This window comes from Corvus brachyrhynchos, unplaced genomic scaffold (genome assembly GCF_000691975.1).
Source record: "Corvus brachyrhynchos isolate BGI_N302 unplaced genomic scaffold, ASM69197v1 scaffold83, whole genome shotgun sequence".
In the NCBI taxonomy this organism is placed as follows: Eukaryota; Metazoa; Chordata; class Aves; order Passeriformes; family Corvidae; genus Corvus; species Corvus brachyrhynchos.
In genome coordinates this window covers 1,188,795-1,210,724 of record NW_008238464.1, presented here as the reverse complement: position 1 = coordinate 1,210,724, position 21,930 = coordinate 1,188,795, and the positions used below count along the sequence as shown (strand labels likewise).

At 37.3% G+C, this 21,930-nt stretch overlaps 1 protein-coding gene across 1 annotated transcript in view; it reads right to left on the bottom strand.

Moving 5' to 3' along the window:
* TMEM131 (transmembrane protein 131) overlaps positions 1 to 21,930 on the bottom strand; it is a 75,262-nt gene that overhangs the window by 10,861 nt on the left and 42,471 nt on the right. Inside the window, 20 exon segments of the mRNA XM_017737080.1 lie at positions 31 to 158; positions 1,368 to 1,543; positions 4,667 to 5,262; positions 5,847 to 6,005; positions 7,970 to 8,155; positions 9,214 to 9,400; positions 10,526 to 10,668; positions 11,962 to 12,113; positions 13,036 to 13,102; positions 13,456 to 13,565; positions 13,658 to 13,796; positions 15,303 to 15,420; positions 15,523 to 15,598; positions 15,752 to 15,904; positions 19,004 to 19,090; positions 20,416 to 20,520; positions 20,959 to 21,093; positions 21,179 to 21,289; positions 21,542 to 21,712; positions 21,814 to 21,930. The exon segment at positions 21,814 to 21,930 is cut by the window's right edge and continues 18 nt beyond it. Coding sequence (XP_017592569.1) covers positions 31 to 158; positions 1,368 to 1,543; positions 4,667 to 5,262; positions 5,847 to 6,005; positions 7,970 to 8,155; positions 9,214 to 9,400; positions 10,526 to 10,668; positions 11,962 to 12,113; positions 13,036 to 13,102; positions 13,456 to 13,565; positions 13,658 to 13,796; positions 15,303 to 15,420; positions 15,523 to 15,598; positions 15,752 to 15,904; positions 19,004 to 19,090; positions 20,416 to 20,520; positions 20,959 to 21,093; positions 21,179 to 21,289; positions 21,542 to 21,712; positions 21,814 to 21,930 — 3,116 coding nt within the window.

The following is a 21,930-nucleotide window of genomic DNA, read 5'->3' as shown; positions in this document are numbered from 1 at the left end:
TCCCTACTAAAAAGCCTTCATTATGCTTACCTGGTTTTCACATCTACAGGGATTTCTTTCTTGATACTTGTAAGCACTTTTTTGGTTTTCTGTTTTACTGGGACTGTTTCATTTTCAGGTTTTTCTGCTACAACTTTTCCCTTTTGTTTCTCAGGTTCCTGTAAAAGACATAATGACATGTTAATAATCATGAAAAGCAAGCTGCCCTCTTGCATCAGAACACGGATAACAAAGAAGGTTAAGAAAAGAATGCTGTTGGAAAACGTGCATTTTTTGCAGTATTGAAGGTCTCTTTTTATGTCTTAGAGAGTTTACCCATAAAATATGGTTTGTATTTTTTCTATTTGGAGAAGCAGAAATCAAAATAGCAAATTAATGAGCTTCGAGCAGATCTGATGTTTGCAAATACACAGCTCCCCTGGCGACAGCCTCTGAGTCTACTGAGTAAGATGCTAGCTCTGTACTGAGACCTTTACTGCATCTGCTGCATGCAGTCCAGGCCACCTAAAATAGACTCTTCAACAAAGCAAATAATATGAGCAACTTCACCATTCAATTTATTATTTTCTTTAACCACACTTCTAAGACTTTCTAAATACAAGTATATCCTCAAATAGCTACCCTGAAAAAATCAACAGTAATTTTCAAGTGACAACTTACTAAACTATAACCTTTAAAATGTATCACACGGATTTCCTTTTTTTTCCCCCACAGCTATAATCCCTGTCTTTTACAAAGTTCAAATTTAAGACATCAAAATTTAGGCTTGGTTTTCTTCCCTTTGCCATTACCTCTGCTTTGTTTAGTCAGAGTTTGCTTTAGGACAAAATATTTATGGCAATCCAACCACTACAGAAATTGTAGACTTTAGTTTATTACCTTGGAGCATGTGAGCTGAGTAAGTTAAATAAAGGTACGGGTATTGTATAAGGTAATTAAGTTACCTATGTGCTGACAAGTTAGCACCATTGATCTGAGCCTTTGTAATTGACAAAAGGCATGGATTTAGCATGAACCTCAATTATTGAATGAAATTAGTGTCCACACTTTGGTGTTTTATTCTGCAAATAGAACAGGCCAGGAGACAATTACCACGATGCTGCTGATAGCTGCTGGCTTATTCAAGCCACAGTCACCTAGGAATTTTTAGTCCTGAGACTACAGGACTCAAGCATGTTCACACTCAGAGGTGCAGATTTGATACAGAGTGAAGGCAAGAATCAGGAAAAGTGATTTTTAATTAACATTCTTCCTTTGTTAGGTATTATATGAAAGCTGAGGATGGTGTGGGGGAAAGAGACTGTGTTCCTACTCCAACAGGTGACACATGGCTACACAAGGGCCTCCTTTTCTCAGCAGTGCCATACCTCTTTGAGAAGTGGTTCTGTATCTGGGTTGGAGGTTTCTGTTGTGGTTGAAGAACTGTCATCATCTGCCAAGGAATCCTTCAGCTCATCCTCCTGCTGCTTTCCTTTCCCTCTTCTGTCCTTTTCTTCCCGCTTCTTCTGTGGCTTAGCCTTGCGCTGAATTGTTTTCCCTTTTCCTAGAAAGATAAAGGTGCTTCAGATTCTCAGCAGCAGTACTCTGAGATGGGCTAGTTCCCTTCATTTTGGAGGCCATCCCATGTGATTAAGCCTCTGAAGTTTGTTGCCTGTTATGACACACCAACCTCTTTTACCCCTTTGCACCAAATGTGAGCAAAAGAAGAACCTTGAACTCCACTATCACATTTACACTCCTGAGCCGTGTCCCCATTGCCTGTGGATGTGGGCACCTGGTTGCCTATAAGTCCTCTCTGCTCTGTTCCTGCCATTCCTTTTAAACACCATAGAATCCAATTTGACAGTTTAACCACGTAACATTAAGCATAAACTTCTGAGGATGGCAAAAGCTCTATCATCCAAACAAATGAAGAACAGAAATGATCAGCACACTTGTCAGTTGAAAAAAAATCCAACAAAACACAAACTTGAAATAAGGTTAGTGTGGATGAGAAAAACCACTAACAGTATTTGTCTAGCAAAGAGGTAAAAAACCCAAACTACCAATGCCTGAAAATCTCACACCAATTATACTTTCTCCTCCTGACGTATTTTATTCCTACAGCGTGTACTGTTCTCAACACAGAGCAACTGTGCACGTGTGTGTGTGGAGTCTTCATGAGCATTGCCTGCTGCTACGCTCTCACAGGACATGAGCTTTCACAACATTCTTATGTCTTACTAGCTGTAGTATGTGCCTTTACTCATAGGATCTTTCTTAAGATACTACTCTTCAGAATAAGCACTCTCATTTATGAGCCACACAGTGCCTGCATACAACCTCCTCAATGGATTTAACTGTTCTCTCAAATAAAGACTCAAGTAACCTGTGCTGTTGCTGTACTCAAGTAACTGGATTCTGCCTCTTCTGGAATATGTAATAGATTGAGCTGGAATTGAGACTGGAAGCACCATGACAGCTGTTATACTTTATATGGCAAAATGGTAAAGTTTGTACCAAACCAGAAACTTGCCTTCAGTATTTTAGCCAATACCAGATACATATCAGTGCCTTCAAACTTTGTTTTTTAAGACATAAGTATCAGTGTTTTCAGTACCTAGAACAACAAAAATATTGGAGATAAAAATATTCTTTTTGGCGTGAATGCAAATAGATATGTAAATACAAGTAAATCTTCCTATGAAAATTTTTTCAAGGTTGGCTTCCAGCATATTGGGGGCATTTTGGCTGTGCCTCAGAAGGCCTCATTCCAAAATTTGCTTAAAATGTAATCTACACTCAGGATTGCTAAACAGCTCAATGTTCATAATTAGAAAATCTATATAAAATGTTATCATGACATTAAAATGTAACATAAAGCAGCTGTTTAACAAAAATCTAATGCAGCCTCCGCAGCAGTCTGCTAGGACCCAAGTATTTGGAAGCTGAAACAGAAGACTATAAAGACAGGAATTCTGCACAGGGTCTTATGACAGTTTTAGTCCAGAAGCTGCTGCTTCTGCAAATGTTTGTGATTAGCTCTAAATACTTATCTAAAGATGAATACCCATGTGTGTATGTAGGTGCTGATAGATTATGGAACTCCCCCTATGGTTTTACATTTTTACATTTTAAAGAGGACAGATGGAAATGGGCACACTACATTATATGGAGCGGGAATTCGCTTTTGAAACCAAGCGTGGTGGTCTTCATGTACTGTGTGCAGCTGCATCACAAAAAGCTCTCAAGTGCAAGGGCTGCTTCTTAAGGGGAGCTAGAAATGGAAGATGTGCTCCAAAAGTGCCTTCAGGCATTCAGTACATAGACTGCATCAGTCCACTGCACACCCGCTCATATGTAACCCATGAGGATGTAGCATCCTCACTACCAGACACTTTGCTTTCCAGAGCTCCAACACTGCACTGTTTGCCAACACGGACACTGTCCATAAAACCTCCCTACCATCACATCACATCACATTCTGGAGTCCCATTTAGCCTTTACGGAATGAACACCTGACAAACTGATGGCAGTTCTCTTAATTCTCCCAGCCACCTCCCGCTGTGAAAACTAAAAACAAAACAGCCCAGAAACAGAGCAGTATTATTTCAGCAAGACACCAAAACGTCTCATCACTTCAGAGTCTCCACTTTGAAAGTCCAAATGCATCCTAGCATCCACTCTGAACTAATTACAAACTTTCTACTCATTACCACCTAACAGAGTGAAGCCTTCCTCTTTGGTGCTGCATGATCTCACAGATGGTGCAGTGTTTATACGCCTTCCCACGACTAAGTTTCTTAACTTTATCTCTAATAAGCAACACAGTACCAGTGCCAATTCTGTACAAGTGTTGGTAGCAAAAAGTGAAAAATAATTTAGAAATAAACACATTAAGATTAAATAATCAAGTAACTCTGAGATGCAACTGAAATTGCTAATACAAAAATCATAATTAGAAATCCTACTCTAACAAAGTGTTCATAAGAAGGAAATAATTGACATAATTTCAAAAGTCTAAACATATCTAATGTATGAAATTCAGTACATTATTTTAAGCACTACATAACCAGAAAGACTGATAAACAAGTCCAACTCAACTCTAGCCTCATCCAAAAATGAATGCAATATATAGACACAGGTGCCTTATATTAATTTGCTGACCACCTGACATTAAGGATTTTCTACAACTGCAAGTCTGGACATGAAGAATTCCATTCCCAAACAATACCAGATGGGTTTATTTATCCATCTCCCTCTCTACCCCTCCTCCCTGCCTCACTTTTCACAATACACTAGGACAACTTCCTTTTCCCTTCCTTAGCCCTGAGCCCCAAGTCCAAACGATGGAGGTGGGAGGGACAGCTGCCAACCCAAAGGCAAAGAAGTGGCAACAAAAAGCATTTTTCTTTTTCATAGAATCAGGTGTCTAGATATTCACACCTGCTTTCATCAAAACACGCCACTGTTTTTGCAGGAAGAATGACAAGCTAGCACCACACAGTGAACTTCACTGCCATAAGGTAACACAAGTGTTCAAGACACAGGGACACAGCGCAGGGCAGGGAAGTGCAGAGAAACGCTGCTCCCTTTCCACACTATGAAAACACAACCTTTACAGCTGACTAAATCTTGTCCTGTGGCTTACACAGTGAATCATTCCATTAAAGCAGAATTGTATTACCTTTGTTTTTTGCTAGTGGAGATGGGGGCTGTTCTGTAAACACATCAGGGGAAGGGGATTCTGGGTGGTCAAAGTCTTTTTCCATAGTTTCTATGAGCCCAGTGAGATCTGAATCCTCCGAGCTGTGCCTTCTGCTGCTGGCACATTCGCCATGAGATGGGCCGAGAAGCGGGAGCTGTGGCAAAGCACTTTCAGTCTGTTGCTCTTGCTGCTGGGGCCCGGATGCTGGGGGTTGCTGGAGGGCCTGCTCTGCCAAAGGTGGTGTCTGCTGCTGCATCAGCTGCTGGTTCTGCCTTGTTCCCTTGGCTCTTTTGCCTGCGGCATGAGTCTGAGCTGTGGCACCTGAATCCAAGGTAAAGGGGCCTGTTCTGTTCACTGACTGCATGGAAGCTGCTTGTGCTGAAGTCCTGTTAGGTATAGTTGAATTGGTTTTGGATTTGATGTTTTCAACATCAGGTGCATTTCTATTGCTGTGAAGGTGTGCTGTTGCATTGCATTGCTTATGATTCCCTGCACTGGGTCGTGATGACGAACTGCCTGCTCCATAAATTCCTCTGGATGAACTGTGATTAGAATCCGATCCAAGTGTATTCAAGCTGGAAGAATAACACATGTTGAAACATACTCAACAATGTTTCCATTCTTCACCATGAAAAGAGAATCACTATATCCAAAAGAAGCCTTGAACTACACTATTCTAGGCTTACGACCAGCAAAAATGCCTAAAACTGGTTTGGAAAATCAGTAGCTTTACCATTTCCTGTTCCCTTGCCCGCTGTACATAGGAACGAAAACACAGTAAAATAACTGTTGGTATAAATGATGAAGGGAACACTGAAAGGAGACAATCTTTACTTAAGACACCTAAGGTAGGAACTTCTGGCCTGAAATTTTTTTTGCAGTCTATACATTTCATTTTTGAAAATATTAACAGGAAACTTGGCAGGGTTTGGGTTTTGGTGGATTTCTTTTTTTTCTTTCCTTTTTTTTTCCAAAAGAAGAATATTCCTCACAATCACAAAATTAATCTTTTCATTCGAGTCATCTTTTTATAAGCAACTGTGAGGATCTGCTTATTCATTCACCTGTTCTACAGAGCAGTATTACTTTCTTACTGGCCTGATAACTAAAGAAGAAATAAATTGGAAAAGTACCACAAGAAGCCCAAACATTTACTTACTTTCCGTCAGATGAAATTCCAACTATTCTCCTGAGATCAAGTGGCCTTCCCATATCAAAGGGAGGGTTTGAGGCCTCAAAGGACAAGCGTCTTCTAAATGGCTCCCAAATTCCTTGAGCTTCTAGATAGGCTGTTCCAATTACCAAGAGAAAGAGTACACTGCAGAGAAGAAAGGCAGTCATCTAAGGATTTATTTCTTAGTTTTGAGCATTTTAAAACTAACGACTCCAATCACACAGGACAGAAAGTTTGTGTCTTGTACTGAAAACACTGAAAATTGCATCCAAACCACAATTTCGTCTGATAGAAATATAACATACACAAGATTGGCATGATATGCAAATCACCAGCACTGAGAATGGAAGCTAGATGCCAAGTGTATAAATCCGAAAGAAAGCAAGCTGGACTTCAAAACTTGGAGCCACAAGCATGTAACTATTCAAACCAATAGTGATTTACGGTAGGCCAAAATAAACACCACCTTATCAAGATAAAAAACACAGACTATATGAACTCCTAGTGCTCACTCCTAGAAATTAAGGATAACTTCGCAATGATATGGAAGAGTTATTCTAGAGGCAACTAGCAAACACATACATGATGGCATCCTAAAAGTTAGAGGCAGTTTATGCACAGAAATCTTGGACTATTACGAAATATATTAGAAATCTTCTCTAGTTTGCTGCTAAGATGTATTTTTGTATTTTTTAGAAAAAGGTACAGTAAGGGAAGGGGTTAGTATTCTCTATTCTTTGTAAAGTCTAATTAACAAATACAGCACATATAAAATTATCCAAGCAAACTACACTTAGGAGCTGACAAACATCACTTACTCTGTCAAAGAACTAAAAACAAACTCAGCCTATACATTTCTAGCACATATATAGAAGGAGACCACACAAGTACTCACTCAGCACTTTAAGTAATGCAGTGTTAGCGATGACACAAAATTTCCTAAATAACAGAAATTTTCCTCTTACTTTGGGAAATGCACTTTACTCACTAAACACTGCATTACTTAGGAAAGTGCTGAAGAGTCAAAAAAGAAAATGAAGTGGGCTGTAACTTTATCTTCTCTATTTCTTTTGTTAATCCCTACAAGGAAAGACAACCTAAGTGAACATTTGCAAAATGGAAGAGCCAGTAACTTACTGTGGGGGGGGAAAAAAAAAGGAATATGACATGTATGTGATAATGCTTTGGATTTGCAGCACACAGAAAGAACACTTTTTCTTCAGAGGCATCTACAGTGCCAATACATTTCACACTAAGATATAAACTTAACACTAATGAAAAGAAAACCAGCATTTGTTGCTACTGGTAGGTAAAAACTCATACTGGTAAGTTTCCATGCTAGGGTTTTCTCTGCACAAAAGCAGTGGGGTAAGGTGTTTCATATCCAAGAGGTGAGAAGGGACACAGGGTTTACAACTTCTAATTTCAAATAAAGGTAAGTAGAGGTTAAGGCTATGAAAATGGTGGCATTTTCAATTCCTAATTCAACAAGGTATAATTGACACATCTGTTTGCTGAGGAAAAACATGCATTGATATCCTACTACATAACCTGTGAGTGTGCAGTGTTGCAAACAATGTCCTTCAGGTTCTTAGAAATCCCATTATTAGTATCACCAGTTGTCTGTCACATAACAAGTGGCAGCAAAGTTAAATTCATCCAAGGCATCTGCTAAGCTCATTACAGTCACTGCCTCATATCTCTCTAAAGCACAATACTCCAGAAGGATGCTTACATTTCTACAAGAATTCACTGCCAACAGTGCTTTAATACCTAATATGCTTCAAGTTTGCCTTATTTATCAAAACCCCTACAGATTACCAGGACTAACAGGAGTATGTATCTCACTTAAGAAAATAGGTTCAAGCAAGAAGTGTATTATTTTGTCCGTGGTTTGAGCAGAAAGTCAGTAGTCCTCTGCCTTAAACAGTTCAGGCTCAATCTATAGGAGTGTTTATTAATTTGATCTCCTTTTAGCCTGTTTTATTTTACAACAATTACTGCATGTGCTGAATACACACGTGCTTCTCCGTAACCCGTGCTCGAGCAGCGGTAGTTCGTGCCTGTACCACGGTAAGAACAAACACACACACACACACACACACTACCTCATTATTCCTGAGATGATTATGTACAGTGCCAGTTCCCAGTTGGGCCTGGGCAGTGCTTCTGCACACGTTGCCAACATGTGATATGGAAGCGATGCATTCAAGATAAATACAAATTCAGAGCCTCCCGCAGTGATGAATTTTAATTCACGTATAACTCTGGAAGCAGTGAAATCTGGTGTAAACCTGGAAACAGCATAAAGCACATTAGAACTTTCCATATGAACAGTGCAAAGGTTTGAGGCAATTTTTATAACATAAATTACAAATTAAAAAACCTGTAACTCAACCAATTACCACACAGCCTAAAAATACTTGTGTATCTTTCAAATCTCCGTGATGTAATTGACTATGTTCATTAACACCTATGCTTAACACATCTGATACTAGAGTACTCCTGAGGTACCATACAAAGTTATAATAACTGAAAATAAGGTTTTACCACCATTTAATAAAAGCTGTGAATGCAGTAAAAATTTAACAGCAGATCTAAGTAAGTAATGGAACCAACTACTATGTGAGCTATAAATATTTTAAACACTTCACCTTTAAGTCACAAACGTGACTTTTCAAAAGCATCACCACCACGTCACAGTCTCATCACAAACTAAAATTGTGCAGAAATACTAGTGAAATACTATTTCACTGCAGCAATATTTCATACATCCACTTGCAGAACAGAAGCAGCTTCTGAACTTTTTAGATACCATTTTCTGAATAGTTAACTTTACAAAAAAGCACTGTTAAAAGATCAGTGTTTGGTGCAGAGATTTTTTTACAATAAAAACAGACAGAATTACACAAACATTATCATTAAGGCAGCAGACAAAATATTCAAGACTAAAATGCTGTGCATTACAATAACAATCCTTATACCAAAGGCTCTTTTCTACATACTGCAATGCACCAAAGCGATATGTAGGTCTAGGTCCCATGTGCATTCACAAGTCAAAAGAGGGAAATTAATATAACCCCATATAGTAACATATTCCAGCACAGCAAGTTATACTTACTGGATAGTAATAGAAGTAATACTATAGCCAGTCACAAAAACATGGTATGAAAAATCAAATAGTGTTTGCAAGAAGAGAGAAAATGTCATAGTTGTGTAATACTGTATAAACCCCCCATACATTCAAACTTCAGTAAAAAGCCCTCAGAATTTAACCAAGGGACTTTTTCTCTGAAACAAAATTAAAATTCCAAATGCAACACTCCATTTAGATTTAAGAAAAAACACTTACAATATGACAATGTCTTTAGAGGCATTGGCACTTAGTGCAAATTCCTGACAGTTAACTACTTTAAATCCATATCCTTCACATGTGTAGCCACTGATTTCCATAGTTTTCACATTAATCTGCAGCTGCCCTGTATTTTCCACTTTAAATGTTCTTCTCAGTGTGAAATTCGGCTCCTTGTATTTCATTTCTAGAAGCAAACAGCAGTGGTTAGTGTTATGCTAAGCAGATATCCTTCACTATATTCATATTCTACAGCAGAAGAGAGTTCTGTCAGTATTACAGCATAAGGGGGACTAGCAAGGTCCTTGGAAACTTTAACTTGTAGGAAACATACCTCTGCAGCCAGATTCCCATCACTGTCAAGGTAGGGCGCTTGTACAATTCCAGAGCCCTCTAACTCATGAGGGAAAAAACCAAAAACCCCCTAACTTCTGACAGCACTGAGACCCCACAAAGATATCACCTAAGTTGCAAAGTTCTTTGATGTACTGCCTAATGTTGTGGTATTATGTGAATAGTCCCAGCAAGAGAAGAATTAAAACAGGTTGTTCCTTTTTCTTTGTGTGTCTTAAAAATAAAAATACATGGCTTAACAACACGTCTTATTAGCAAAAAAATCCCTAATCACAACAGGTAAAAGGTAATGACTAAGTTTTATTTCAAGTTTTCTTACTCACCCCTCAAAAAAAGCAGAATAATCTCAGATAATAATTAACATAGCACCTTAGAAATGTCTGGAAGACTGCAAAGTAGCACAACAGATTTTAATGCCAGGTACAACTAAAACTCTTTTACCAGTTTGTTAGGTAATATATGTACTCTCAGCTCTCCTCTCAGAAGTAAGCCTGAGGCCACAGAGCAGAAAACCTCTCTCTGATCTCAGAGTAGAATCTGCCTGGAATTTAATTTTTCATCAAGGAACATACCCAATCTTTCTTCCCCAATGGCTATGAAGGTGTGAGGAAAGACTATGAAGGTGTGGGGAAAAGAAGTACACAAAGTTGCACCCATGATCCAATTTGTATTAAATTTAGGAGCTAGAGATTTTGCTAGTAAATATGCCCAGATCTTTACCTCCTCTGTCTTGAATTTTAGTAGACAAAGAGCTTCTGTTTCATCTTTCCTAGTTTTCATGTTAAAATGAAAAACGTAATACATTTTGTATTCTGCCTAAATAAAGTAGCAATTTTAATGCATTTAAAGGAATTGAATTTCTGGGGCACTAGAAGAGGGGAAAAGTATTTCCACACATTTCAAGTTTTACACATAAAATAAGATTTCTGTTCAGCATATTAGCTCAAGAAGTACTCACTTTCTGAACAGTCTTTTAATAATGCTTCTGTGATTTTAAAGCGTAAAGAACTTCCTGGACCAGGAGGTTTGCCTGCAACCTTCAAGCTCTCAGTTGTTCCTTGTCCTTGTACCATTATGGCATCTACTACAGTCAAATTATTTCTGTGTAAAAAAGAAAAGGGCAGGGGGAAACATTCATAAAAGCTTCTCTATAGACTATGAGTCTATATCCCAAATCTGGAGAACAAATATATAATCTGTTCCACAGATAAGTCCCCACATTATGGAAGTAAACACCAGGGGTCTCAAACATAGTGTTTCCAAGACAAAACTCTTAAGAAATCACATCATAGCATACAAATACAAACCCCAATGGAATAGTAGTTAAAATTTGTATCTCTCTTACTAAGGCATCACACCTGATATATAAGTGAAATAGTTATTCAATGTTCTTTACTAGAAAGACTGAACTTGCATTGCAGCTTGATCTTGCAAAGGGCATCTCTGACTAGAGACCCTTTTTTCAAGAGATGTAGGATGTACTTCAGAAATCAACTCTCCAGGTACTGGCGGGTGAAAAGCTAGACATGACCCAGCAATGTGCACTCACAACCCAGAAAGCCAATCATACCCTGGGCTGTGTCAAAAGCAGCATGGCCAGCAGGGTGAGGGAGGAGATTCTACCACTCTGCTCTGCTCTGCTCAGACCCCACCTGGAGTGCTGCATCCAGATCTGGGGTCCTGAGCACAGGAAAGACACAGGGCTGTTGGAGCAAGTCCAGACAAGAGGCACCAAGGTGATCAGAGGGATGGAGCACCTCTCCTATGAGGAAGGGCTGAGAGAATTGGGATTATTCAGTCTAGAAAGGAGAAAGCCTCCTGGTGACCACACAGGAGCTCCAGTACTTAAAGGGAGTCCATAAGAAAGATGGGGACAAACTTGTTAATAGACCCTGTAGTGACAGGACAAGGAGGGATGGATTTAAAACTAAAAGAGGGTAGATTCAGATTAGATAAAGGGAAAATGATTTTTTACAATGAGGGTGCTAAAGCACTGGAACAGGTCGCCCAGAGAGGTGGTAGATGCCCCATCCCTGGAAACATTCAAGATCAGCTTTGACAGGGCTTTGAGAAACCTGAAGGTGTCCCTGTTCATTGCAGGGGGTTTGGACTAATGACTTTTAAAGGCCCCTTCCAAACCAAGCCCTTCTGTGATTCTGTGGTAAGTATAATAGTGGATTATGTATTTGCATTACTGAGTATGTACTGAATACAGTTAAAATACTGTAAAACATGTCACAATTACATTTAAATTAAATCTTTCTGCAGACATGTGATTCTACGATTATTCTTGTAAAAGCAATAGTTTCTTGACAGCTGATCGCACGTATGATCTTACATATAAATAGAAAAACACAGAAAAACCCACACTTACTTCAGAAATATCTCCCTTACCTGATAACAATCAATGATGAAACAGTTTTATTAAGAACTGGAGAGAACTTTACTTTGACAGACTTTCTCTCACCAGGTTTTAATATTAGACTTAAAATGAAATGATGAGCCAGGCCCTTTGTAAGTCCCACAGTCGTCTGTAGTGGTTGGACCTTAAGAGGGTGGGGAAAACAAAGCAATGCTTTAAAAAATAGGACATTTTTACATGTATTTGATAGAAATGGTATTATTTTAGCTAGAAAAGTGGTCTTGTCGTAAACAAAGGATACTACTCAATGACATATTCTGTTTTTTCAACCAGAAACTCTGATAGCACAAAAATTTCCCTACTTATTAGTAAACTGCTTATGTTAATGGAGAAGCAGAACAACACAGAGAGAACAACAGAACAGAACTGAGGTAAACTTCACCCATGTAGATTCATAAAGTGCTAGTGGAAGAAAGGTATCAGAAGTTCTTGCATATATATTTCAAACACTAAATTAGCATCAAACCATTATGGAATATTTTTTTCTCAGAATTTTCCACTGTTAAGCAAACAAAATAGAACAACTGCACAAAAAAGTGTATTTTGCTAAGTTTGCCATTTGTCTTCAGACACTGAACAAGCATCGAATGTTAATCTAAAACAAACTGCAAATGAAGGGGAAAAGTCAGATAGAAAAAGAAGTGCTTAGGATGTGGCATGCTCTATATGAAAAAGCACACGCTTAAAAGTAGTCCACAATACTCAAATCACTTAAAAGAACCAACAAAGCAATGGAAAAATAAATTCGTTCCTAATTTTAGAACTAGTAACCACTATGCTGAGGAAAATAATCCTGTCAGTAAGAGAATGAGTAAATGCAGTCTTCCTCTAACTTCAACAGTTGTATTATGATGTAAGTATATAGAAAAAGTGACACTTCATTAGTCACATTTAAAGAAATATTTCTTTTCCCAATTTCCTGATATCCAATAGATATCCCATTTTCCATACTAATACCTAAACTTGAAGGCATGTATGGCTGAACTATTATTAAAACATTAAAATACCTGAATTTAAAATTACCAAGAATGTACTGAAATACTTACACAATTTCTGAAGACCTGGAACTCTAGAGTCCTCTGATTGAAATTAGCTGGTCTACTCAAATTAAACCTGAAATGAAATTGCAATTTTTTCTTTCTCACAGGTCTCACAGGTATATACAATACACACTTGTATTTATGGATTTGAGCACAAATCAAGTACCTATGGTAGCCCAACACACAGCTGAAAGCCTAACTTGATTTTTTTCTTATTTCCCCCCTTACATCAAGTTAAAGAAGTAATGTAAACACATTTTAGCTCAGTAAAAAACACAGATGTGTGTTCAACGGCAATAGAATTCAAATTCTACAGGTGACCAACACTAACCACCAACACAACTGCCATATCACGCATTCATTCCATGTAAAATGCATTTCTTCCACCGAGTGAGAACACCCCAAGGATTCCACAACACCACTTACCGTTCTAACAGCTTGTCAACGAAAGTGGATGGGTTAGAATACAGAGCTACTGGAAGAAACTGAATATACACAGGAACATCAGCTGGATTTTCTAGAAAAATTTCTTCTTCCTATTCAGAAAGATAATTTTTTAGAAGTTTACATTACCATTAATGCAATCAGAAACACCTGTTAAAATGGTATTATCACAAAAAGAACTTACTGATGAGCTGTTTGTGTTGGTTAGAGGGAAGTTTAGATGGCGTGGTGAACTAAGGATGGAAGGCCAGGACATTTCTGCTGTAATTTTCAACTGGACATCCTTCTGAAGATCTGTGTCTACTTCAAATACAGCATTCAGTCTGGAGGAACAGTTATAAAACTTACTTTTACATTTTGCAGGAACAAATTTGAGAGTGTAACTGAGATTCAGATCACTAAGAAAAATAACCCAAAATATATTTGATAATTTGAAAAGGTACAAACAGTAGAAAGGGAGAAACTCCAATATAGCATCCACAATCCAGAAAATGGATTTTGCCTGCACATGTACAGTAAATCAGTACATCTACTCTAACTGCAATGGGTACACAGACTGTGTGCCTGCACACCTATCTAATAAACCTAAAGCAAATCTGAACAAGTCCCACTTGGTGCTAGCCACTATTTCCATCGGTGAATGAAGTTCTTTGCTATTAACCAACCTCCACACCAGATTTGGGTTCCATTTTCCTACAGGCTCTCCAGCATGAACTGAAACAACACTAACAGTATTGAGTTCTCCAGTCAGCAAAACAGACAAAATACTAGACTTCAAACGCAGAGAAGTATTTTGGAGAGACTCCAAATGTGCAAGTCACAACCCCTCTGTTTTCAGAAGTTATCTGTCCTTTCCCTGAATGATGCCTTGGACAGCTGGGTAATTTTAACTCTCTTTAAAAGTATTAAATACTCTAGAATATATAATAATAAATAATATTAAAGCATTGTATATTCAAGCTAGAACTACTGCTTATTCAGAACTAATGTTTAGTAGCATTCTCCTTTACTGTTCTCTTACTGTAGGGGATAGGACATTCTTGAAAGTTACTGGTGTGGCTAAATAGAGGATTCTGTTTAGATCAAATTTTCTCCGGAGTTATTAATATATCACCATTATAACACAGAAGTGATAAAGGGGGAATGCTTTTGTTATTCTATTTGGTTGCATACAGACATTTTGTTTCTTCACATACCTGTTTTGAAAGGGTAACCTGGATGCTATCAACACAAAAGACACACACTTGCTGTTAATGTTAACTCGTGTCTCCTGGAGATTAAACCAACTTTATGTGTGAGAAGGCAGATGTAAAAGGTATGTAGCAGTCTACAGAATTTGACTTTTTCTAAATATTAAGTAGCGACCATTGATCATCTCAAGGTAAAATATAAGAAAATTTTTGTAATTCACTGAAATGCAATAATCCTGGTGTGGTAACAACAGAAAACCTTATGAAATGTTAAAAGCAATATTGAGGATACTTACTATTTTAAAACAGCTTAAGCAGGGATACTGAACAAACACTATAATCTGTTTTTGGAGATTTTTGTAGAGTAGAGACTGCCTTGCTGTTACAATCCTTTCAAGAACTCCAGCAACTCAGTGAATAGTAACTTTCAGTGTTTTCTTTAATTTGAGGAAATTATTACTGTTTTTAACTTTTAGAATGCTCTCTTTAAAGGTTTTGCAGAGTAGGCCAAGCAATTCCTTCTCGGCCCCCTCTCAAAGAGCACAGCTTTTAAGAAGCTTTGTATTCAATAAGAGCACACATATCACAGAATTATTACTGATTTAAGGCCTGAGCAAACAACAGGAATAAAATACTTACCTATGGCTTGCATTCTCTTTTATTTCTGTCCATTCTCTGAATAAATTCTCATGCAAATCCCAGTCAGAATCCCATGAATCTTCTTGCATTGCTGTGCTGTGCTGAACTTTAGATTCCGCTGTAACAAATACTGTGGTTTTAAAAATCTCCACGTAAAATCATTACTTAAGTAGAAAACTTATTTTAAATGATTTTCATTATAAAGTTGAACATTACTTACATTTAGATAGAAAGGGCAATCCTACATAACAATGATCTCCACATTGTAAACCAGGATCAAAATAAATATTTGCAATCTGCAAAACATGTAAGAGCTGATCAGTTAACCAGCACAGTAAATCTGATGACCAAAGAAAAAAGAAAGAAGATTTCTCTTGAACACAGAAACTTAACATATGCTATAAAGAAAAGATAACTTACAAAGATTTAGAAATAAGGCATAAACAAACCTTTGATTTTTTTCCTGGCTCTAAATCTTCTTTATTACTTCTTAGCCTCTTATAATAAAACCTTACGTCTTCTGACAGGGACCGTATGTGTTGTATTTTCACCTTCTGAGAAAAGGAGTTCATAATGTTCAGGCTCTGGTGAACTACTTTCCCCTAAAAAAATAAAAGGAAGTAAGTCTGCAGGATATGCATTTTTTCCTAGCATATGTATCTATTTATGCAGGCTGGCAAAGACCACAGCACTGCTGAAATGCTAAACTGAGATTTTTAATTACACTATCTTAAAGAAATGCCATTTGCAACACTTCAAGATAGTAAGTTTCTGTGAAGTTGTATTCTTTCCTTCATCTGCTTTCAAACACAGTTCATCCTTCTTTGAAAATTAAGAACACGTGAAGTATCTTGGAAGAGCTAGGATAACAGCTCTCCTTAATCAAATCATGATAAAAGAAGTATCAGAAGAGGAGAGGCAAGAGAAAAGTTCAGTTTTCTGAGCCTCCTATTACTGAAGGGAAACAATATTTTCATAAGAGATCACTGCTAGCAATTAGAAATAGTAATTAGTTGCTATTAATTAGAAATAATCTAAAAGGAAGAGTAAAGGGAAGCTAAGATTACAAACACTACAGGTGACGGAGGCCATTTTAAAACCTCCTTCCTGCTCCCAAATGCAATTAAGACACCAAAACTACATTTAAGAAGAAAACAGGAAGTTTTTTCCCCACACCCTTAAACCCTGCCTCCTTTTCTGAGTCAAACATTATTTTATCTTTTAAGCATAGAAAATGCATTTTAATTGTCATGATCAAAATCCTTACAATGCTCAAGCTTTACCCCTGCCCTCAGTTGTAAATCAATGATTCTGTGCTCATGTTTCACACCTTACCTCAACACCCAACTCTGACATGTATAGAGGAAACAATTAATAAAAACAAAAGCAGAAGAAAAGTGCAACTCAGGACTGGCGGTGAGACTTCAGTATGAGCAAAAAAATCAGTATGAGCAAATATAAATACCCAAGACTATCTTTTAATGAACGTTTTTCTTGTTCCCCTTAAATCAATACTTTAGACTTCAAAAAAAAATTCTCTAAGTTTAAGTGGAGACATGGGCGAGGTCTTTTGCAGGTTCAAAATTTGACTGTGGCCTCGGGAAACAGTCACATATTGCAACAGTGTCAATAGTAGTAATTGCAGAGGGAAAGAAACTACAAGAATAAATCCTTAATGATACAGTCCTGTTAAACTGAATAGAAGGTATGTCAGAGCTTCATCTGTGGATTCCTATGAGTAACAAACAGTCATCAACTGGACAAGACACAGGTTTGTTAAAGTGTCTACAACAAATAAATAGTATTTTACTAAGACCTTCACATAGCATTTAGACATGAAACAACAGACAATGGGAAAAAAAAATTGTTCATCAGTAATAATAGAAACAGAACAATGCCATCCAGCATAGAGGTCCTCAAAGATGAGCTTTGATCAGGGAAGAATTGAGAGGTGGCACTGTGAGGTAAAGATGACACTATGAAGCAGAAGTCAACACAGCTAAGATTTGTTTAAATCAAGACACTGACCTTTACAAGGTTTGTATACACTGTCAGTGTATTGCCAACAACCTTCAACAGAATACCAGAAATCACACTTAGGTACAAATACGCTAAAATTATAAACAGACAGACAGCTTTGGCAACCAGGCAGCTGCAGGAGAATTACATCCTAAGTATGAACTGAAAAGCATGTGTTACTAAAATAGTAGCACCTAGTTATTCCTGGATGGTGTAACTGTCAAGTTTCTCTACCAAACACTGAAACAAAAAGAACTGATGCTATTTTAGACTTATTTTCATAAGTAATAGAGGCATTACAGAAGAACTAAATGCAAGAGTAGCATGAATTCAGTGAGTATGAGTTTAGTTTGAAATGAATCCAAGAAAAAGTAAAAGTAAGTCTGCTGTTAATATTCTCAAATACAAGAAGAGCTAAGTGATCAACTAATGGAAGTAGTAAGTGAAGCTGACTGCTCTGAAAAACTTGGGGCTTGAACACAATAAATAGCCTATAATCTTGTCAAAGGTGATAATTGTATCTTAATCTATACTCCCAGACAAAATTCAGGAGGCCAAAGGTCCCCTGAATGAAAAATTGTCTGAAAACATTACTAGAAAAAGCATGAAGACAATAAAAATCACAACAATCTGGGGAAGAGAAAGAATAATGACATCAAGGAAGCTATGCCTGAGAAACACAGATGCTACAAGAAGTAGTATCTGCCTAAACAAAGTAAAGCAAAAGCAAACAAACCAACCAAACAAAACTCCCCAAATCCAAACAAACAAAAACCCCCCACCAAAACTGCAAAGCCAAAACAAAAAGCCACAAACAACAAACAAACAAGACAGAGCCCCCCCAAAAATCAAGCTGACCAGGACTGTGAGCTTATTACTATGAATTACTGAGAAGTTCTTTAGCCATTTCAGCTAAAACAAACTCAAAGGAGATTAAAAAAATATTACTACTTTAAGGTCCAACATGGAACAAAATATTTGAACGTGGCACTCAAAAGGGGCATTCTTCACAGGAATTCTTCTTCTTCATAATAGTAATAATAATAATTTCTAATAGATTCAGATACAGAATATAGAAACTGCTTTATCTCCAGTGAAAGCAAGGGAAGTGGATCTTTAAGCTATTTTAGCTTATCAAAAGCTTATGAAGCAGTTCATAAGGAAGTTCTAGGTGTGGTACTCAGTGTAGTAAGTATCCATATAATGGTGAGGCTATATAGTAAAAAAAAAAAGACCAACCAGGTCTTAAAGATAAAAAACAACTAGTTATCTTTGCAACTGTAGCCATGACAGTTTGACCTCAAGAGTAGCAAAAGACTTCAGAAGAATTTGTGACACAGGAGATCAGAAGGAAGATGGAATTAGTGGCAATTGCAGCAAACACTCAATGAAGTCCTGCTCACTAACCTATCTTTCTCTGATAAGATCTATTCCATTACATGAGTATTCCAAGATCCCATTCAAGTGGGCTATTGAGGAGATGTAGGGACAACTCATGCTTGGAACACGTGGCAGAAAAACTCCAAACATCCCCCAAAATAATGACAAACTGATCATAACAGCTCAGTAGCACAATCTCTCCAGCAATTTGACACAGAACTCAGGACAGTGGTCTCCCTTGAAAAGGGGATATGAAGGAAAAACACAGCAAGTAAACATTTAATCCTCCCCAACTCTCTTACCGGAAAAGAGGGTGGAAGAAAAACATGTTTTGGGGAGCAGGTCAGCGAGCCTACAGCAATCACGGCCTTCACTGGTATAGTTAAAATCTGGACAAAAAAAAAACCCCAAGAAAAATTTAGAAAAAAACCTCTTACATTTCCAGCCTTTAAATGTCTCTTCCACTTTTAAATTGCATAGAATAACAAAACCCTGAAATTCTACAATTAATGTACTCTAGGATTATACAGACATTTAAAACATGGAGACATGAATTAAGATTTCAACCCATCATCATATTCTGAACAGTCACTCCATACTGTCAGGAAGCTCTCCTTCACTCAGCCATCCTCAGTTCTATTCTACAAGGAACAGAAAAGCATACTGAAAACATAAGCTCCCCAATGGGGTATTATATAGGTGTCATTTGAATGGGGCTTACTTTGTTGGAAAACAGGAGGGTAACATCTTTAAAGTAAATGAGGGAAAAAGATATACCTAACTTCTCAAAACATCGTAAGGTGTCATTGTAATACCTCAAGACACACCCAAAAAGTAGTGTGGAAGGGATGTCAATGAGATTCAAGTACCAATATAAGTAGAATAACTTGTAACAGGCAAGAAAATTAAATGCTTCAGAATCCGTAACTGAAGGGTCACATACATGTGTGGATACATTACAAAAAAGCTTAAAATCTCTGACAACTGGCAGAAATGGGAATTTCCCATTTTCTGTAGCACCATGAGAACCATGCAATCAGTGACATGATTTCCTGACTTCATAAGCACAGAGTCCCATTTGAGGTTTTTTTCCATATATCACACAAAGATATTAAATACCGATTGCATTATTCATTAGACTGTCTCCTGCAAAAATAAGGCACATGAAGTTGAGGCAACTGGCTGTTCCCTCCCCTAATAATCAGTGTAAGGATTCTGTTTCATCAGCTGCCAGCAAATTGTGGCAAACTGCAGTATGGTTTAGAGGGCATGGTGGTATCTTGTCTCTTCAAATCTTAATGATTCTATGACTCTCCAAAACAGCTTTCACATTGCGTTTTGACAAAAAAGTCTGATATTACAGCTCAGTTTCAGTAACTGATAAAGTATGGAGAAGCACATTGTCAGCACATGATACGCCCCAAGATCCATGCATTGATGCTTTCAGGATGTGTCATGTCACTGAAGAACCCAAACTGCAAAGCATTAGGTTAGATTTAAATGGATATTTCTGAAAGGCGGATGAAAATCATAATAGAAGCATAATTAGCACTACTGTTGTATGATGCAGGGTTAACTTGCAAAGATAACCTGACCTCCAGAGTTCCCTTCCAACCTCAACTTCTCCCTCATGCCACAGTCTGTCCACTAATACAACACTTAAAGACTGAACATATCTTTTGGGCAACACCCATTTATTATACAATAAATATACCTCATAATCTGTTGTGATTTGTACAGCTCCATCATGAATTCCTTCAAGTTCCTTCGCTATTAGACTTACTCTGAACACTGCATAATAGCCTGATGCTAGGATCACCTGTAAATGGTAGAAAAAGTCACCAATGTATTCCATTAAACAAAACGAAACCTCACTAAGAACAGACTCAAAACCATTTAAAACCTCTGTCAGTGATAAACAAAAAATTCTCATAGATAAGTGACTAACACAAAAATTATCTATTCCTTGTGGTGATGAATTCCCACTCATCCCAGATTTATGATGAGCATCATCTGAGGGTATGGAGATTGGTTAGATTTTGAAAGGGTAAACATCATAAACAGCAATTTGAATACAATGCTGCTCCTTAGAATAAATTTAGTAAGTCTATATGCTTTATCATACTCAAGTTCAGACAAAAATTCAGAATTCTTATCTCTCCTCTGCCAAAATGAAACTGAAAGAAGTTGCAGAGGTTTGTCTCTTTTCTCCCCTCCTAAATCTAGCTTCGAGCAATGGATTCAAAGGATTACTTACTGAAGACTGATCAGAAGCAGTAGCATTTTGTAGTTCATGGTGGTTTGCAATTATTGTTGTTCTGTTTCCCTTTTCAGTTGTTAGAAGTTCTACAGCCAAGCCATCTCCTATAATATGCCAACTTTTTATAGCCAGCTTAAAAAGAACAAAAGGCACTGTTTTCAGCAACCACACTGATGTAATTTTTTTAAAAGATAAACTAAAAATAATGCATCCTTACCTCTATTGGATTGCTGTTGATGACTGCAAATAAAATGCTGGTAGCTTCTGTTGCACTCAATATGCCAAAATCTATAAATTGCTCTTCAGTTTTTGGAGACAGTACAAAGTACTAGAAAGATTGATAAAAGTATTTTAGCATAAGTGAAATATAAAGTGTGCTCAAACACTATGCTCATAAAAAAATGCATTAGTAACTTTAACACAACTAAATTTCCTATGTAAAACTAAAGCTTTTAAAGGGAACAAAAAAATTTTTCAGCAGACACAGAAGTAGAATAAAGAATTAAAGAGTCCTATGAAGTCTGCCTCTAATGAGACAGAAGATAAAAAAAAAAAAAAGAAATGGAAAAAAAATACTTACATCTAGAAATCCTGTGTATGCTCGGACAGGTAGGTGAAATTTAGAAGCATTGGTGATAAGTAGAATATTGTTATCTATGTGAACAGATGATGTGGAAGGCATAAAATTAAGTGTAAAAATGTATCTGGATTCATTAGGTGGAATTAAGACTGGTTTACTGAAGTTCTGGACCTAGATCAGTGAACAATGAAGACCAAGGTTACAATTGAACAAAGTGCATCACATTTAAGCATTTACTACTAGGTAAAAGCATTCACTGAAATGGGACTTACTTTAAACATTGGTTTTGCTTCTTCTGGTAACACAACATCATGTATAAGGACTGCGAAACTGAACGTGTTTGATAGATAGATCAGTCTTTCCACAGAATCAGCAGCACTGTCACGGAT